The following is an 18,011-nucleotide window of genomic DNA, read 5'->3' on the forward strand; positions in this document are numbered from 1 at the left end:
TAGTCAAAAAGGTCCTGAGCGTTGCCAGCAGAGCAACCAGAAAGAGGAGGTTTCCAATACTAGCTAGGAAGATTTGATGGGGTTTGCAGAAAATAGGAGTTTAGCAATTAGATACGACTAGGGTTCAGGAGAGAGGTACACACTGGAAATAAACGTTTAGAAGTTAGTGGACACTTGAGACTAAAGTGAGTGTAGAGAGAAAACAGGTCAAAGGATTGAGCTCTGCGGCAAACCGGGAAAGATGTGGTGAAAATCTGAGGATGACAAGCCAGAGAAGTAGAATAAGGGGATCCTATGCTGGAATCTTCCCGGAAACAAAGCAAAGAAAGTGTTTCACCCATGAAGTAGTCCCCTCTTGTGCCAAACACTACTGACAGTTCAAGCAAAACAAAGACTGAGACCATCTGGATTTAGCAACATGGAAAACTTCAGTGACTTTAACAATAGCCATTTCCAATTTTTGGTGGAGTTGTGGGGAAAAAAGGAAACAGGAGAGAGTAGAGACATATTTTGAGGAAATTTTGCCCTGAAAGAGAAATGTAGTGGCTAGAGATGGAGGCAAGAGAATTTTTGGAGGCTACTATACATGTTTAGTTTGCTAATGGTGGGGGGGGGGGGGGGGGCGGGTACCAGAGGGAAAAACGCCGAAGCAGGAGACTTTGGACATGACAGGCATGAAGAAGCCCACATATCCTCTCCGCCCGAAAAGCACTATAAACCTGAACAGAACTGTCAAAACCAACTATGTCAATGCTCTGGATACAGACCAAAGGCATACGACAAATAGAAGCTTCTGTTCATGAAAGCTACCGAACCCTGCACCAGGGCTAGTCCCCCCTGCCCCTCAAGCTCGATGCAAGTAGTTCAACTAGGGCAGCAAGGATACCAAATTATCAAGCCCAGGCCCTGTTGGCCTCCCTGGTGAGTCTATCAAATATTTAAATAAGAAATGACACCAATTTTCACAAACTGCCATTTATTGCTTCCCACGTACAGCCCCTCTAGAAGACAGTCTGGCAGGTTTTTATAAAGCCTAGACTTACATATGGCCCATAACTCGTGCCCCTAGGTACTTTAGCTAAGTGAATTGAAAACTTCTGTTCCTGCAGAAAAATACACACACAAATGTTAAGCAGTTTTATTAATAATCATCCCAAACTGGAAGCAACTAAGATGCCCTTCACCATGGGAATGGATAAACAACTGAATAACACGGTATCCAGCCGTGAAAAGGATCAAGCTGTCGATTTGCAAGAGTCATCCTTGCAACACGGATGGATCTCAACTGCATTCTGGAAGTGAAAGAAGCCAGATCCTAAAACTTACCTATTATGTGACTGTGTTCACATGCCATTTTTGAAAAGGCAAAACTATAGATTAGTAGTTGCCAAAGGATGGAGTGGGGAAGCGGTGGCTGACTAGGGGACTATTTGGGGTGATGGAACCAATCTGCACAGTCCTAGAGTGGTAGAGACACGATCCTATGCCTTTGTCAAAATCCAAACAACTGTCTGTCAAACTTTAATGTGTACAAATTTAAAATATCAACCAGGAGGTGGAAGGATCTCAAGAGGGAATGCAGACTTTGACAAATGAATCTAACTTTTTACAAATAAATGTATGGCAATCTCACAGAAGGGGTTCAGTAAAAAGGGAGCTGTTGATCTGAGTAATTTTGGAAAACACTGTTTAATGGGAAACCACATGGCTCAAGACGAAAGGAACAGTATTCTAGTTAGTAAAGTTTCTCACGGGTGTAGTAGGTGTTAATCTCAAAACTGCTTCATATATATTGGTGTTGAACAAGTAAAGGGGTAGTGGATGATGGGAACCCTATTTCTCACAGAGACTGAAGTTAAGTTAAAGAGCAAAAAAGGCTAGAATGAATTATGTGGTCAGAGACATCAGGATGAATTCATGTTTTGCTTACCATACACATAAGATGTACAGATACAGAAATAACTATAGATATGTGTAGGATTCTGATTTGCCACTTGCTGTATGCCATTAGCTAACAACTGAGTTATCTCTGCCATCAACCTGCTTTTATGCATTCTAAAAACATGCATTTTATATCTTTATATGTCCAGGATTATTGTAAGGATAAAAATAAAGATATGAGTCTAAAACATTTCTTATAAAATATAATCTCTCTCTGCTCGAGAAAGAAAAAGAGAAAGAGAGAGGGGGGGGGGGGGAGAGAGAGAGAGAGAGAGAGAGAGAGAGAGAGGCAGGCGCCTGGTGGCTCAGTTGGTTAAGCATACCACTTCAGCTCAGGTCATGACCTCACGTTCGTGAGTTCGAGTCCCGCATCAGGCTCTCTGCTGTCAGTGCGGAGCCTGCTTCAGATCCTGTCTCCCTCTCTCTCTCTGCTCCTCCCCGACCTGTGCCCTCTCTCAAAATTAAACATTAAAAATATGTTTTTTAAAGACAATATAAGAGGTTGAAAGCAGACATGTATACAATTCATACAAACACAGAGCACATAACTAAATTTGTTTTAAACTGTTTTTTTGTTTAAAAAAAAATTTTTTTTTTTAACGTTTATTTATTTTTGAGATAGAGAGAGACAGAGCATGAACAGGGGAGGGTCAGAGAGAGGGAGACACAGAATCCGAAACAGGCTCCAGGCTCTGAGCTGCCAGCACAGAGCCCGACGCGGAGCTAGAACTCACGGACCACGAGATCATGACCTGAGCCGAAGTCGGCCGCTTAACCGACTGAGCCACCCAGGCGCCCCATGTTTTAAACTGTTTTAAACTGGTAGCACATACGATCACAAAAGCTAGGAAGTCACTGCTGTAAAGTTGTCTCCGTGCTGCTCCAGAGACTTCAATTACCCCAAATTACGGATAATCTTCCCTGACGTCTGTCTTTATATTTCTGGTATCCAACCTAGATTTTCTATACTTCAAAAATATTCTTCTCAAAAAGTCATGAGACAGAAAGAAAAGAGGGATTTGGGGAAGTCCCAACTCATTTTTTCCCATGTGTTCGGTTTTTCTTTTTCCTAGTCCCAAGAACATATGAGCTTACTTAGTTATTTCTTAAGGCTGTATTTCCCAAAACTTTCTGGTAACATACAGACATGTCAAAGTAAGTGCAAAATCCCAAGCTAGGGAATTAATAACTAAAAGTGAACACATAAAGACTTCACATATGGCAGCTCTTTCTGCCCCGGGGCCCTGTCCCCATGCTTTAAGAAAACCTGTTCATTATGCACCAGGGGAAAAAACCCAAAACAACACTTCACATACTATTTTTGCACTTAAAACACAGTGCCAGCCAAGACTTAGACCCACATAAGGACTACAATGTAGTAAGGCTATAAAAATTTGAAAACATAAGAAAACTAAAGATTATTGGGCACCTTTCTTTCTCCCCATCCTAAAAATGATGCCAGTGACCACTAAGGATTACTGAATACTTAACAGGCACCATTTACAAATTCTGGGGTGTCTGCGTGGCTCAGTCAGTTAAGCGTCCAACTGTTGATTTCTGCTCAGGTCATGATCTCACGGTTTCTAAGATGGAGCCCCACATCATGCGATTCTTTCTCTACTTCTCTCTCTCACTCTCTCAAAATATATAAACTTAAAAAACAAACAAACAAAAACAAAGAAAACCCAGGAGCACCTGGGTGGCTCAGTCGGTTAAGCATCCCACTCCAGCTCAGGTCATGATCTCGTGGTTCCCGAGTTTGAGCCCTGCATCCGGCTCTGCACTGACAGTGTGGATCCTGCCTGGGATTCTCTCTCCCTCCCTCTCTGCCCCTCCCCAACTTGTGTGCACGTGCACTCGCTCTCACTCTCTCAAAATAAACTTAAAAATAAACAAACAAACCTTACACCATTTACAAATTCTGCTTGCTCTAACTGCATTTTCAATTAACTCTCATAACAATCCTAGGATGTAGGGACTCTTATTATGCCCTTTTTACAATGAGGAAATGACTTGGTATCAATTCTCATTGTTTCTCACCTGTTTTTTAAAAATAGCATTCATTTTGTTCTTTCAGAGAATTAAAACAAAATTTCTTTCCATACATAAATACATGTCCAATATCAAGATTTTAAGTCATCCTAGTTTAAGTCTTATGCCATAATAGGGGTTGCTATGTGGCACTTTAAAAAGATCTTCAAAGGTTCAGGATGCTCAACATCCAAAGCCAATTTCCTCAGGTGAGACAGTATAAATAATTCGTCCCCGAAGACACTGAAATGTATGAAATATTGACAAAAACCTCTGCGCTAAACTTTATTTGGCACTCATACTGGCTTGTAGGTGAGTTTTTTATGTATTTAGAGATGAGTATTTTCTTTTAAGTTCTTCTCAGTACAAGGAAGTCACTTTTTTTTTTTTTGAATGTTTATTTATTTTGAAAGAGAGTGAGCATGAGCAGGGAAGGGGCAGAGAGAGAGAGAGAGAGAGAGAGAGAGAGAGAGAGAATTTCAAGCAGGCTCTGTGCTGCCAGCGCAGAGCCCCATAAAGGGCTCGAACTCACGAAGCATGTGTGAGATCATGACCTGAGCTGAACTCAAGAGTCAGATGCTTAACTAACTAAGCCACCCAAGTGCCCTGGAGATTGGTATTTTTGATTTGACCCCATATTGTATTTGTTCCCCCTCCCCACCCCCACCAGGCATTTTACTAGAAAAAGTATCAGCCATCATCCTCAGTGTGATACACATTATATAATTTATACAGGCAACAGGCAGATCAAAACAGATTTCTTATGACTAGTTATGATTTAGCAATACCATTCCTGCCTTTTTCTTTTTCTAAAAGCGTATTTCCATATACATTTGGAACTGGGTATCTTCACTCCTTGTGTAAATACCTCACTGCTGTTCTACTTAATAGGAACAAATACTTCTTCCCTCCCTCATAATAGCCTTTAAAGAGTTGCCAGAGAATTCAGATTTAGGTTTCTGAAATACCCATTTAGTCATCCCTTTCCTAGAAAACAAGGCAAAAGTGAGCTAATCACTAAAATACAGAATACAAGTTTACTCTTCATATCACCAATTATACATACTTCTAAAGCAACAGGCAGACTACAGTATAAGTTCCTGAGTGCCAACCGTCAGAGGGAAGTGATGAAGACTTAATGAAACACCTTCACACCATAATCAGAATGCTGGATGAGAATCCTAACAGTTAGACCCAAACTGACTGGGCCTAACATTCCAAGCAGTCCTAACAGCACTCAGAAATCACAACAGAAAGAATCTCTCCACATAATGTTTCTCTAGTTACCCAGCAGTTGCATACTCTGGAGCTTGCCCAAATCAGTCTGCGAATAATTTCTCTCACAAGTTTAGTCTCCTGAAACTGTGGGTTGGCCAAAAAATGCTGATTAAACGCCAAAAACTAAACAAAAACCAGGATAATCTGCATACACACCTGGGAAGCTGCTGGAGCTCACCAACCCTGGGCCCAAGGAAACCTCAAAGAGCAGAGTATACACAAACTGCAAACGACCAACGTCACAGGAAGCCATCATGGAAACAGCAATCCTGTGCTGCCATCTGCTGGCCATATGTTGAAACCTCAGAAAATTTACTTCCCTTGTTCAGCAGCTAATTTTCATTAGGCTTCTTGGGGTAACTAACCAAATACACACACACACACACATACATACATACATACATACATACATACATACATACATACATTAGAAAAGATGCCAAGAGACAGCAAAGCCCCAAGGAATTCTGTCAAACACTGACGAAGAACTGCCTTACACTGGTAGTGCGTTTTATGGTATACTGAGCACTTTTACTTGTGATCTGTTACCCTCTCAAAAACTCCTTGGCTCTTTCATAGATGAGGACACTAAAGTTCATAAGCTTAAGTGACTTGTCCTGAGTCACTATGAAATGTAACTATCTAGAGTTTTGTGAGACTGCAGTTGGGACCCTCTCTCTGTGGTGGTCAGCAGGTCGACCTGGTAAACACACATAACCGCCTTCAAGTTTTGTGTAGGAGTGTGGACGTGTAGCACATTAAATCCTGGATTCTAGGGGCTGGATTCTAAGTGCCAATTTAGGAAGAGACGACTTTCCGGTGAGGGTTAAGTATTTTAGCCAACGTCCAGTCTTCAAATTTCTGTTGTTGAGCACTCCTGACTGAATGTGACAGGCATGCCTGGAGCACTCGGCAATCAGGTATGTTCTTACGTGAAACCCCTGTGGCCAAAGCTTCAACTTTTCTCAGTGAGGCCAGGCTATAGTTTAGCAGAGGCAAAAACAGTCGTGAACGCAGGGACTCAAGTTAGGCTGCCTCGCTTCAAATCCCAGTTCCTCCTTTTACTAATAGGACCCTGACCAAGTTAGCCACCATTTTGCGCCTCAGTTTCTTCATCTGGGCATCACTCTAATGTACTTCACTGTGTTACTATGAGGACTGAGTTAAACCAGATATACATCCTAACTGGTCAGTTAAAGCTTAGCTATTCTACGTAGTGAAGCTCACTTTCCGGGTTTAAAGGGAAGGCTGTTCACTTTTGAAAGCCTGGCATACGCCATACTGCTTCCGTGTGTTTTCATTACTCTTTCCAACAATCTGGCAAAGGAGGTACCGTATTCACCATTTCACAAAAACAGATACTGAGGTTACGACATGAGGACACAGTTTTTTTTAAGATTGCACAATTACTGAGAGGTCTGGCTCCGGAGAAAGTTCCTCGCACCTTGGACTCTTGCTCATCAGCATCTCCGACAGCACGGACAGCCAGGACAACTGCCATGCTGCCTTGCCAGGGCACACACGGGAATAAACAGAGGTCGAATTCCACCTGCTCCATCTGCCAACGTCACTGCCGCCACGGCACACGCGCTGGCATGGCACACGGTGTACAAAGCAGTGTAACAGCCTGCACGGCAGTGCTAGAGACACAAGTGAAGGTCGGGACTCTCAACCGAACACGTCTAAAAATACCAGCACCTAGACACAGTGGGACAATCCGGACGACCTTTCCTCTCGAGGCAGCAGGCTATACAAGAACGCCAAAACGTTTTCCAGGCTCAGCCACACCTTCAGCCATGCCAGATTCATCTAGAAAACCTCACCACGGAAGAAGAAATCTCTCCACAGTAAGAGCTTAGGTTGCCCATTTTAATTGGTGCTCAACTGTGAAGCTGGCTGACCAATCATTTCCACAAACTGGGCTTTTTCTAGCTCAAAGTGAAATGTGAAAAGGTAGAAAAACTAACAGAATGTGGTGGAACTGCTCCCCACTAAGACATGAAGTCTGTGTTACTACACCTTGCCCCCCAAATAGTGCATTTTTACAGTTACGAACGGAAACGTGAAAGCTAAAAGGAAAAATCTGCTGACAGTACAGACATTTTCCCTTGTGACCAGGAGTCCACAAACTACAGTCCATGAGCCAAATCTAGCTGGCACCCTGGTTTTGTGCTGCCTGTGGTCTTTCATTTTTTAATGTTTGAAAAAAAAAATAATAATAGTTCATGACATGGGAAGACCGTATGAATTCAAATTTCGGTGTCCAATTAGTAAAGTTCATGTCCTGTCTATGGCTGCTTCTACACCACGACGGTAGAGTGGAATAGTTGTGACACTGACATATGGCCCATAGGCCTAACGTATTTCCTACCTGGCTCTTTACAGAGAAGGTTTGCAGACCCCTGTTCTAGATTCTATTGAAATGCAATTGTATAGCTAGTTTGTATACATTTCACAAAACCAATGAACGATTTTCAGTAGCTTCAAATAGGGGAAAACAATTTGCACATATAAATTTCCATGGCCTTGCTTGAATAGTTAAAGGTACATGTAGGAAAAGAATGATCTTTCACCATTTGAACTGAAACTGTAAGTGGCTTTAAAATCTCTATTCATACCACTCAATTTTCAAGTGGGAATTGAAACAAATAATTAAAAATATATATAATAGAAATTGATATGTTAATACACTCAATAGGTCACTGGGCATAAAGTACAACATACATTTACCCTCTCCTTCATTAAGAGCTTTCAGGAATAAACTGAGTATATTCAAATTTTTAAAAAGGATGAAACGATAATATGGGAAGACAAGAAAGGATGCCATCAGTGGACCAAGAATTTGGAGGAATTCCAGGAAGACAGAAACAGATTTGCATTAACAGAGAAACCAGAGGGGAGGAAAATGTAGTACAAGTTATCAAAGGTGCATTAAATATGGTTCTTCCCAAGGGAGCTTTGAAGAAACTCCAAGTGGAGTCAACAAAGATAAAGGGCAGGAGAAGCTGAGGGGCAACTGTTAGGGTAATTAATTCAAGAATGGCTTTTGAAACAGCTGTGCTAATTCCCCCACATCCCCTGTCTTCCCCAGAAGCAAGGGGGGCTTCTGCCTGTGGGACAGAACCAGAGAACAGCTTCAAAGAAAAGGGGGAGATGTGCCTTGGAAGGGCTCCCAAGGATGACAGATCTAAAAGGAAAGTAGACCAGGAGCCCCTGGCTGGCTCAGTCAGAAAAGCATGAGACTCTTGATCTCAGGGTCATGAGTTTGAGCCCTATGCTGGGTGTATAGATTACCAAAAATAAAAACTCGAAAAAAAGAAAAAAAAAAAAAAGAAAAGCAGACCAGATCAAGGTCTAACTCTGACCTCAAGAATATTTTTATGGGAATGCAAGCTGGTGCAGCCACTCCGGAAAACAGTATGGAGGTTCCTCAAAAAAACTAAAAATAGAACTACCCTACGACCCAGCAATTGCACTACTAGGCATTTATCCACGGAATACAGGTGTGCTGTTTCAAAGGGACACATGCACCCCCATATTTACAGCAGCACTATCAACAATAGCCAAAGTATGGAAAGAGCCCAACGGTCCATCAATGGATGAATGGATACATAAAATGTGGTATATATACATATATACAATGGTGTATTTCTCAGCAATCAAAAAGAATGAAATCTTGCCATTTGCAACTACGTGGATGGAACTGTAGGGCATTATGCTTAGTGAAATTAGTCAGAGAAAAGACAAAAATCATATGACTTCACTCATATGAGGACTTTAAAGAGACAAAACAGATGAACATAAGGGAAGGGAAATAATATAAAATAATATAAAAACAGGGAGGGGGACAAAACAGAAGAGACTCATAAATATGGAGAACAAACTGAGGGTTACTGGAGGGGTTGTGGAGGGGGGATGGGCTAAATGGGGAAGGGGCACTAAGGAATCTACTCCTGAAATCACTGTTGCACTATATGCTAACTAATTTGGATGTAAATTTGTAAAAATAAAAAATAAAATAAAAAAAAAAAGAATACTTTTAAAAGTAGGGAGTTAAACAGATTAGTGAACACAGAAAGAAGCCTTCCTAGCTTTGGCAAAGGTAGAGGTCTCCAACCTGCTCTTGGGAAACCTGCCTGTCCAACCACCACATAACCTTCTACTTACAGAACCGTGTAAACTGTTCTCCCCCTTAGGGGAGGCCTGTGGGAGAACCAGGCTTACATATCTGCATATATTTAAAGCTACAGGAGAGTATTATGGACACAAAACAAGCTTCTATGAAAAAAAGCCACAAAGAACTAGAAAATGTCTAGAAATTTTTTTTTTAAGTTTATTTATTTGAGAGAGAGAGCAAGAGAGAGAATTCCAAGCAGACTCTGTGCTATCAGCACAGAGCCCAATGTAGGGCTTGATCTCAAAGCGTGAGATCACAACCTGAGCCAATATCAAGAGCGATGCTTAACTGACTGACGTTCCCCTAGAAATTTTAAATGACTGCAAAACAGAAATATTCAGAAAAACTGACAAAATGGATGAGATAAAGGCATTTAAAAATGACAGAAGAGACACAGGATAGATCCACATGGTCAACAATCTGTCTAATGGGAGTTTAAGAACATGAGAGTAGATGACAGAGTTGATAAAATAATCCAAAAAATAACAAAGTTTTCCTGTACTAAAGAAAGGTATGGCTTTAGATTAAATGGGCTTGCTCAATGCTGAGACATTTTTCCTGATGGAATTTTGGAACACAAAGTGTAAGAAAAATCCTGTAAGTTTCTGGAAATACTCATAAAGACATTTAAAGTTTTGAGGACAGAAGATTTTTATTGATGGGCATGCGTTATTCCAGTAATTTTCTAAAGACTTAATTTAAAAATTCATCATGACTTTTTTTCTAAATAAAATTCAGAACGAAGTACTTGAAAGAGAAACCAATTCCAGAATACGTCTCAGGACACCTATCTGACCTATTAAGATTTGAAAGATAAACTTCAGTAGTCCCTGGATGATGGCTAACATTCATGACAGCAAAACATAAAAAGGAAATACAAAACTATTATATTCCAGGTATCTTTAGAATCTGCAAAGTACTTTACTGTGTACCCTGTACTGCACGAGACACTCAGAGTCACAAGTGTGCCTGCAGACTAGCAATGACCTGCCCAAGGACCGGAAGCGCGAAGAGCTGGGAGCAGGAAGATAGTGGGAACAGGCAGGGCAAGTGTGAGGAACTCTCTGGACATCCTGTGGAAACAATTCTTTACTGTACTTCTGTCTGCACTGTAACTTTTACTTTCCTGGACTTCCCACACTACTCTGATTCTGAAGATGGAACAAAAAAGGTTTTAAATTTTTCTTCTCTGCACAGTCCCTCATCATCTAACAGCAGAATCTAACTTTTGGAGGCATGAGAACCAATGCACTGGTAAGAAATTTCTAGCAGGCTGCTATGCATTTAGTAAAACAAATCTCCTCACTGGCAGTAAAACAAATCTGTGTGGTAAGAGGCTCTCTGCCTGGGCTATGCATCAGAATCATCGGATGCTCAGGCCCCATGAGTTAAAATTCAGAAGATCTGAGTGGGCCCAGGTATTTTTAAAAATCAATTTATTTGAGAGAAAGCACAAGTGGGGGAAGGGCAGAGAGAGTCCCAAGCAGGCTCCACACTGTCAGCATGGAACCAAATGCAGGGCTCCATCCCATGAACCTTGAAATCATGACCTGGAGGGAAGTCAGAAGCTTAACTGACTGAGCCACCCAGGTGCCCCACCCCTCCCCCAGGCATTTTTTGATACTGAAAGGAGAAAAAAGTATTTCTGGGGAGACATTCAAAGTAGTAATTTTCTTTATCCCTCTTTCCCCTGAGCACTCCTGCCCACAACAGATACTGAATTCTTGGTAACCGGTATCTTAAGTGTTGCTTTGACACCAGCTAAAATCATCCACTTGAGGTATTACTCCTTCCTGTGGGAAGGCTGGTTTTCACCTATTCTAAGAATAACAATAAATTCAAAATATTTTGGCTGCTTTTCATGAAAGTACAATTGAGTTTATTTTTTTTTTAATTTTTTTTTAACGTTTATTTATTTTTGAGACAGAGAGAGACAGAGCATGAACGGGGGAGGGGCAGAGAAAGAGGAAGACACAGAATCTGAAGCAGGCTCCAGGCTTCGAGCCATCAGCACAGAGCCCGAAGTGGGGCTCGAACTCACGGACCGCAAGATCGTGACCTGAGTTGAAGTCGGACGCTTAACCGACTGAGCCACCCAGGCACCCCCAATTGAGTTTAGTACAGAGCCAAACACCCATGCACATTATCCTTGAATTTCTCAGTATTTATTCAAGTATGATAACCATTTTCAAGTATATAAATCCTGATTAGAATTTAAGCAAATGGGGCGCCTGGGTGGCTCAGTCGGTTGAGTGACTAACTTCAGCTCAGGTCATGATCTCACAGTTCGTGGGTTTGAGTCCCGTGTCAGGCTCTGTGCTGACAGCTCAGAGCCTGGAGCCTGTTTCAGATTCTGTGTCTCCCCCTCTCTCTTTTCCTCCCCTGCTCTGTCTCCCAAATATAAATAAACATTAAAAAAAAAGAATTTAAGCAAATATAGGGGTGCCCAGGTGGCTCAATTGGTTAAGCGGCCAACTTTGGCTCAGGTCACGATCTTACATTCATGAGTTCGAGCCTGCGTCAAGCATAGTTCAGAGCCTGGAGCTTTAGATTCTGTGTCTCTTTCTCTCTGCCCCTCCCCCACTCACACTCTATCTCTCTCTCTCTCTCAAAAATAAGTAAACCTTAAAAAAAAAAGAATTTAAGAAAATATAGACACTTCCTCTTTTCTTCCTCCTCCTTCCAAAAAAATTTGGAAATCGCCTCATTTATTCATTAGTAAACATCATTGAAATCTACATGATACTACATTTATCCACACTGCTACACTTCCATTACAATGTCAGTCTCAAATTTTTCCTCACTGAATTTTCTTAAATGCACCAATTCTTTCCTTTTTTAAAAAATTTTTTTAATGTTTGTTTATTTTTTGAGAGAGAGAGCCAGAGCGTGAGTGGGGGTGGGGGTGCAGAGAGAGAGGGAGACACAGAATCCGAAGCAGGCTCCAGACTCTGAGCTGTCAGCACAGAGCCCAACGCAAGCCCGAACTCATGAACTGTGAGATCATGACCTGAGCCAAAGTCAGACACTTAACTGACTGAGCCACCCAGGCGCCCCTCCTTCCCTTTCTTAAAGCCTGCTTTTTGTTCAGGTAAATGTTCTTACTCAGAGGCCTCCTAAATTGCCTTGGAGCCCAAGTTCAAAGATCTTAACACTCCTCCAGAATCCTCTCCCAGGTTTCTCAAATTTTCCAGAAATAAATACTTTTGAAAGGAGGAGTGGAGCTTATAAAATACTCGCCAAGTTTTCCAGAAAGAATCACCTGGGGCACTTGTTAAATATACAACTTGGGGTGCTTGGGTGGCTCAGTCAGGTAAGCCTCCAAGCGTCCGACTCTTGATTTTGGGTCAGGTCATGATCTGGCAGTTCGTGGGTTTGAGCCCCATGTGTTTGAGCTCTGTGCTGACAGTGTGGAGCCTGCTTGGGATATTCTCTCTCTCCCTCTCTCTCTCAAAATGAACACACACACACACACACACACACACACACACACACACACACACACACACCAGGCTTCTCCTAGGAGGAAATGATTCAAGTACATAGGTAAAAGACAAGAAATCTGTCTTTTAACAACTGTCCCAGATTCTAGAAGTACATCTTTTCTGATGGTATTCATTCATCACTGCTTCCATACCTGCCACCTTCTCATCTGGTCTTTTCGCCCTGCCTGTCATCACTGTGCTCCCTTCCAGGGATGTACCCTCCTTTCACCTATTCAAAAGCACTTTGCTTCCCAACAAATCCAGCCACACTGATTTCTCTTTCTTCTCAATTCCTGACACCATTAGTCATGTGATACAATATTTGGCCTTTTAAGTATACTGTATTCAATTCAATAAAACTTGTGGACTGAATGATGTCAATTTATCTTATTTTTTCTAGGTCAAGTCCAGTGTTGAGACAGTAAGCAAGATTAAATGCTTTGCAAAGGTTCATACGTAAATGTGTTGAATGTGATTCTGGAGCTATGGTTATTAACTCAAACACCCCCAATAGCTCACTATTTAAACTATTAGCACTGAATGCTACAGGAAAATGATACCTTAGTTCTCCCACAAGGAAAGCAATTTATTCTGTAGGAACTTGATAATTACAAGCTTTCCCATTTCTTCTCTCTCATCAACAGCTTACTCACAGAGTTAAGGGACATACTAAATAAAGCCACCCCCTGAAATGAGCTGGTATTTGCTTTTAAAATTGTCCCAAGAAAAAAAGCAACATGTTCCAGGGGTGGCGAACAGTCATTCAGCCAAACTCTTAATTATCTGAGGAGGAGGGATCTGGAAGACAGCACTTATAAACCCACAGATGACTCCCGATGGCATTTCATCCAGTACAGTAACCGTGGCAATTGCTGCTTCTTTATGGGGGTGCTGTCCTTGTGTGAGAAAAGACAGCAAAACACTGAAGTTGTTTCCAAGTTCCCCTTTAAATTCTAATAACCTAGGATGTGATGACTGTACTCGTCTTTCTAGTGACCTCTGATGGACTGCCAAGGGACCTACGTTACGAAGGAAACAATTATCAAATGGAGTCAAGGGTTGGGGCTCATCACCTACCCCCAAGCCTCGACAAGAGACTCTCTGGAGGGAAGAGTAGCTTTCAGCTACCTGAGGACTTCTCTTGCCAGATGTCTAAACTTTGGGGCATGGAAGAATAATGGGGAGGTTTATTCTTATTGTTAGCTTGTTAAGTAATGTGGAATCTGTTAAGTAATGTGGAACCAATTCTTTTAATAGGTCTCTAGTAGGATCCATTAGTCTGCCATTTTTAAAAGCACTGAATGCTGGTTCTGGGGCTCTTTGGAAAACATTTTACTGGGGGTTTCTTCTCTCACCCTGCCAGCTGCTTCCATGCTTCATGCTTTTCCCTTTTTGTTCCTGCCTTTCCCCAAATAAAATGATTTAATTTATTTCAATCTTAACCATGCTTCAAGGCCCAGCTCAAATACCAATTACTTCTTGAAGGCTAAAAAGATCACCTTTGCTGAAAGGGACCTCCCCATCTCTGGCACCCTTGTGTCATGAGCAAACCTCTAACTGTAAGAGAATAAAAGGTGTTTCATTTCATTCAACAGTTATTTCTTTTTGTAAGTTCTTCTCTCTTATTAGGCAGTAAACTCTATAAAGGCAGACTAAGGCTCACATTCTTTTACTTCCTGTAATAAAGCACCTACAGCGTGTGTAAGGCATTCTGCAAAGACTTCCTGAATGAATGAGTGATCCAGCAATGAGTAAATGAATGTATTCACATTTCTTCTCTAACAAGTAGCTGAAGCTAAAACTGCATGAAAAAGGAAAACTGCCTAGATTTATAGTAACTGTCTATGATATCATAAGCATCCTAAAGCCTTTCAGTTTCTTTATTTGTAAAACTAGGGGGTTTCAGAGACTTTTTAAAAAGTTCATTAAATACCTGTATCAAAAGCCTAATGTTCCAAATACTCTAACCTGACCTTTTTTCCTCAGCCAACACCACAGCTATCTGTATCACACAAGCTATCTGTATTCCCAAGATGTAACTACGGACAAACTCTGCCTAAGGGACTTTGAGATCTGAGCTGGTTCTGGAGAAGACACTAACTGGCTTTCTCTTTTACCTCTTCTTCTTCAAACCAAACAACATTCCTCTTGAAAATTTCCAGCAAGAAAAAACACTAACAGTTATTAGGTGGCACCCATCCTAACAGCTATTTTCACACAACCTGCCAAATTCCTACAGAGCTGGGGGGGGGGGGGGGAGAAACCCTGTGAATTTCATGTAATCGACATGTTCATCACACTACAAAAAACAAAAAACCAAAAAAAATGAATAGGACTATCAAGTTCACCCTTTGTAAAGAATAATATGGAGTTGAGTCTAAAGTAACCAGTTTAGCATCCTAATTTTAAAGGTACATCTCAGCCTAAACATCTGCTAATAATCTGAGAAGAGTTTAAAGTCTTTTTTTTTTTAATGTTTATTTGTTTTTTGAGAGAGACAGAGTGCAAGTGGGGGATGGGCAGAGAGAGGGAGACAGACTCCCAAGCAGGCTCCTGGCTCCTAGCTGTCAGAAGAGTCCCAAGCAGGGCTGGAACTCAAGAACAGATCATGCATGACCTGAACTGAAGTCGGAGGCTTAACCTACAGAGCCACCCAGGAACCCCGAAGAGTTTAAAGTCTTGGCTTCAATCACGTTTAGATTTTAGATTATCACTTTCATTAATAAAAGAAAGTCCCGGGGTGCCTGGGTGGCGCAGTCGGTTAAGCGGCCGACTTCAGCCAGGTCACGATCTCGCGGTCCGTGAGTTCGAGCCCCGCGTCGGGCTCTGGGCCGATGGCTCGGAGCCTGGAGCCTGTTTCCGATTCTGTGTCTCCCTCTCTCTCTGCCCCTCCCCCGTTCATGCTCTGTCTCTCTCTGTCCCAAAAATAAATAAAAAAAAAAATAATAAAAAAAAAAAATAAAAGAAAGTCCCATTAAACATGTTTTTTCTACTGATCAGTTCTTAAATCAATCCAAAACTTTCTGAGGAAAATGTATTTATAACCTAGGATGGCTATACAAAGGTCTTAAACAGCAATAACCTAACTTGAGCATGGCCAAGATACACTTTTTAGTGTGATGTAGTAATTGCCAGATTTGAAAGAGAACCTTCATTCTTATTTAAAACAGTATCATTACTTTGTAGGTAATTTTTAGCCTCAGCAATGTGTCCTCAGGCAGAAACGGAGGTGGCAAAAAAGGTAAAGTCCAGGGTATGTATGTGATGTATCACACTGGTTCTTGACAAACGAAGGCATCGCCTTTACAAGATCTTAACCCAGGTATACAGTACACACAGATTGACCTAAGTAGTAAGAGTGGAAGACTCCGGAAAAATCCAAATACGTAAATGTAAAACCAGTCAATGTGTGTTATAATGTAGTCAGCATAACTTTAAAGAAATTCATAACATCTAAATCATGCAAGCTCCATGATCAAAAAATACCACTTTCGATGGCTTTTTTTTTGCACAAAATTTGCTTAATTAGCGCAATGGGAAGTAAAACAGACACAAGTTAATTTGCGGCCTTGGAAGGGGCAGATATAGCGTTAAGAGCGAGAAATACCAAAGGCACCGCATCCAAGGATCAAACGGGACCCAGAAAGGTGTTCCAGTTCTTGCTGGACGCAAACCCCAGGATAGGCAGGGCAAGGGGAAAGCGGAAAACGGGCAGAGTCGTCTGTTCGGGGAGAGGAGGGCCGGCTTCCTCGCCAGATCCCCACACCCTGGCAGCCCCGGGCTTCCCATTCATTCCGCGCCGTCCCCAGTAGGCGGCCGCGGGTCGGCAGCCGCGGGGTTCTCCGCCCGGTACCGCGCACTCACCTGTTCGGGAACACGACCTCGCGGCGCCCGAGGCCGCTGAGGCCGCCGCCAGGAGCCGGGGGGACGCGGGCCGGGGGGCGGCCGCCGGCGGAGGCGACTGGCGGCGCAGCCCGGGGGTGGGCAGGCGGCGCAGGCCGGACGCGTCCCTCTGCAGCAGGGCGGAGCAGAGCCGCCGCGGGCTCTGATACATGCCGGGCGCCGCCGCCACAACCGCCGAGGCCCCTCGCGCGCGGGAGGAGCGGAGCCTGGCCGAGGCCGAGGCGGGCGAAACGAGCAGACTCTCGGGGACCTTCTGAGCGGATGCTCCCAGGCTCCTAGTCGCCCAGCCCAGGCCTGAGGGCAGTGCTGAGCAGACCAGCCCGAGAGGGAGACGCGGGAGCTTCGGCAGCTCAGGGAGCAGCAGCTCGGTCTGCCGCCGGCCGGCGAGAGCTGGAGGGTAACCGGCTAGCGCAGCGCGCTGACAAAGCGGGCGCGACCAAACGGGACCAGGAGGGGGGGATCCATGGGACCGGACCCTGGCGCGACCAGGCTGCGGCTCCCTGACTCGGAATAATAGTATTTTGAAAGGAAGGGGATCTTAAGCTCTTCGTAGGGCGGAGGCTGTGGAAGATCTAAAGTAACAAGTATCTGTTAGAGTGTTTTAAAGGAATGAGCCTCCCCTTCCGTTGGCTGGAATGGAAGCGCCCACAGGCGGAGGATCCCGAGACAGTTCAGGGCTGTGGCCCCAGGGACACGTGTGTGTCCAGGTGGAAGACAGCATCTGTATGTGCGTGTGAGTGTATGTGTGAATACGGCAAAGGGCGTTCGCCTCCGGTCCCTTCGGAAGTATGTGTTTCATTAAACGAAATTGAGCGTGTAAAGCACCGACTGTGTGCGAAGGCCATGATGGATAAGACAATGTCCCTTTCTTCAAGGGTGCTCTACTCAGGCAAAGGGGGCAGAAGATGGCAAGAGAAATCAGACCATAAAGCTCTACAAGGTAGATTAAAATCAGTGCCACAAGATCCACAAGCGTGACAATCGAGGTTATAACCGGCTTGGGTGTTCTAGGTTTATTAGAATTGGCATTTGAGTTGGGCCATGACTAGGAGGTCTAGAATTCAACACATGCGGAATTTGGGAGGGGAGCGGTGGTGATTTATACACGAAGAAAGGAAGTAAGCAGAAAGCCCTGGTTGTATTTGCGGAAACAACTCCTCTTGGTTATGTAGGATGGAAGCTAAGGAGTAAGAAGA

The 18,011-nt window shown here is 43.1% G+C and overlaps 1 protein-coding gene across 7 annotated transcripts in view; it reads right to left on the reverse strand.

Moving 5' to 3' along the window:
- The window catches only part of NOCT (nocturnin), a 28,601-nt gene extending 11,389 nt beyond the window's left edge, over positions 1-17,212 (reverse strand). For 2 of the 7 annotated variants that reach the window (XM_058721366.1, XM_058721364.1), the window contains exon 1: positions 16,777-16,875. Coding sequence is in view for 2 of the 7 variants with exons in the window: in XM_058721360.1 (XP_058577343.1) it covers positions 16,777-16,966 (190 nt within the window). In the remaining 5 variants the exon portion in view is untranslated. Of the gene's footprint in view, positions 1-5,038; positions 5,368-5,406; positions 8,556-16,776 lie in introns of those variants that run through there. The other 5 variants (XM_058721360.1, XM_058721361.1, XM_058721363.1 and 2 more) reach the window with 5 other exon arrangements.
- Positions 17,213-18,011: the final 799 nt, after the last annotated feature.

Source organism: Neofelis nebulosa, chromosome 3, assembly GCF_028018385.1.
Source record: "Neofelis nebulosa isolate mNeoNeb1 chromosome 3, mNeoNeb1.pri, whole genome shotgun sequence".
Classification (NCBI taxonomy): Eukaryota; Metazoa; Chordata; class Mammalia; order Carnivora; family Felidae; genus Neofelis; species Neofelis nebulosa.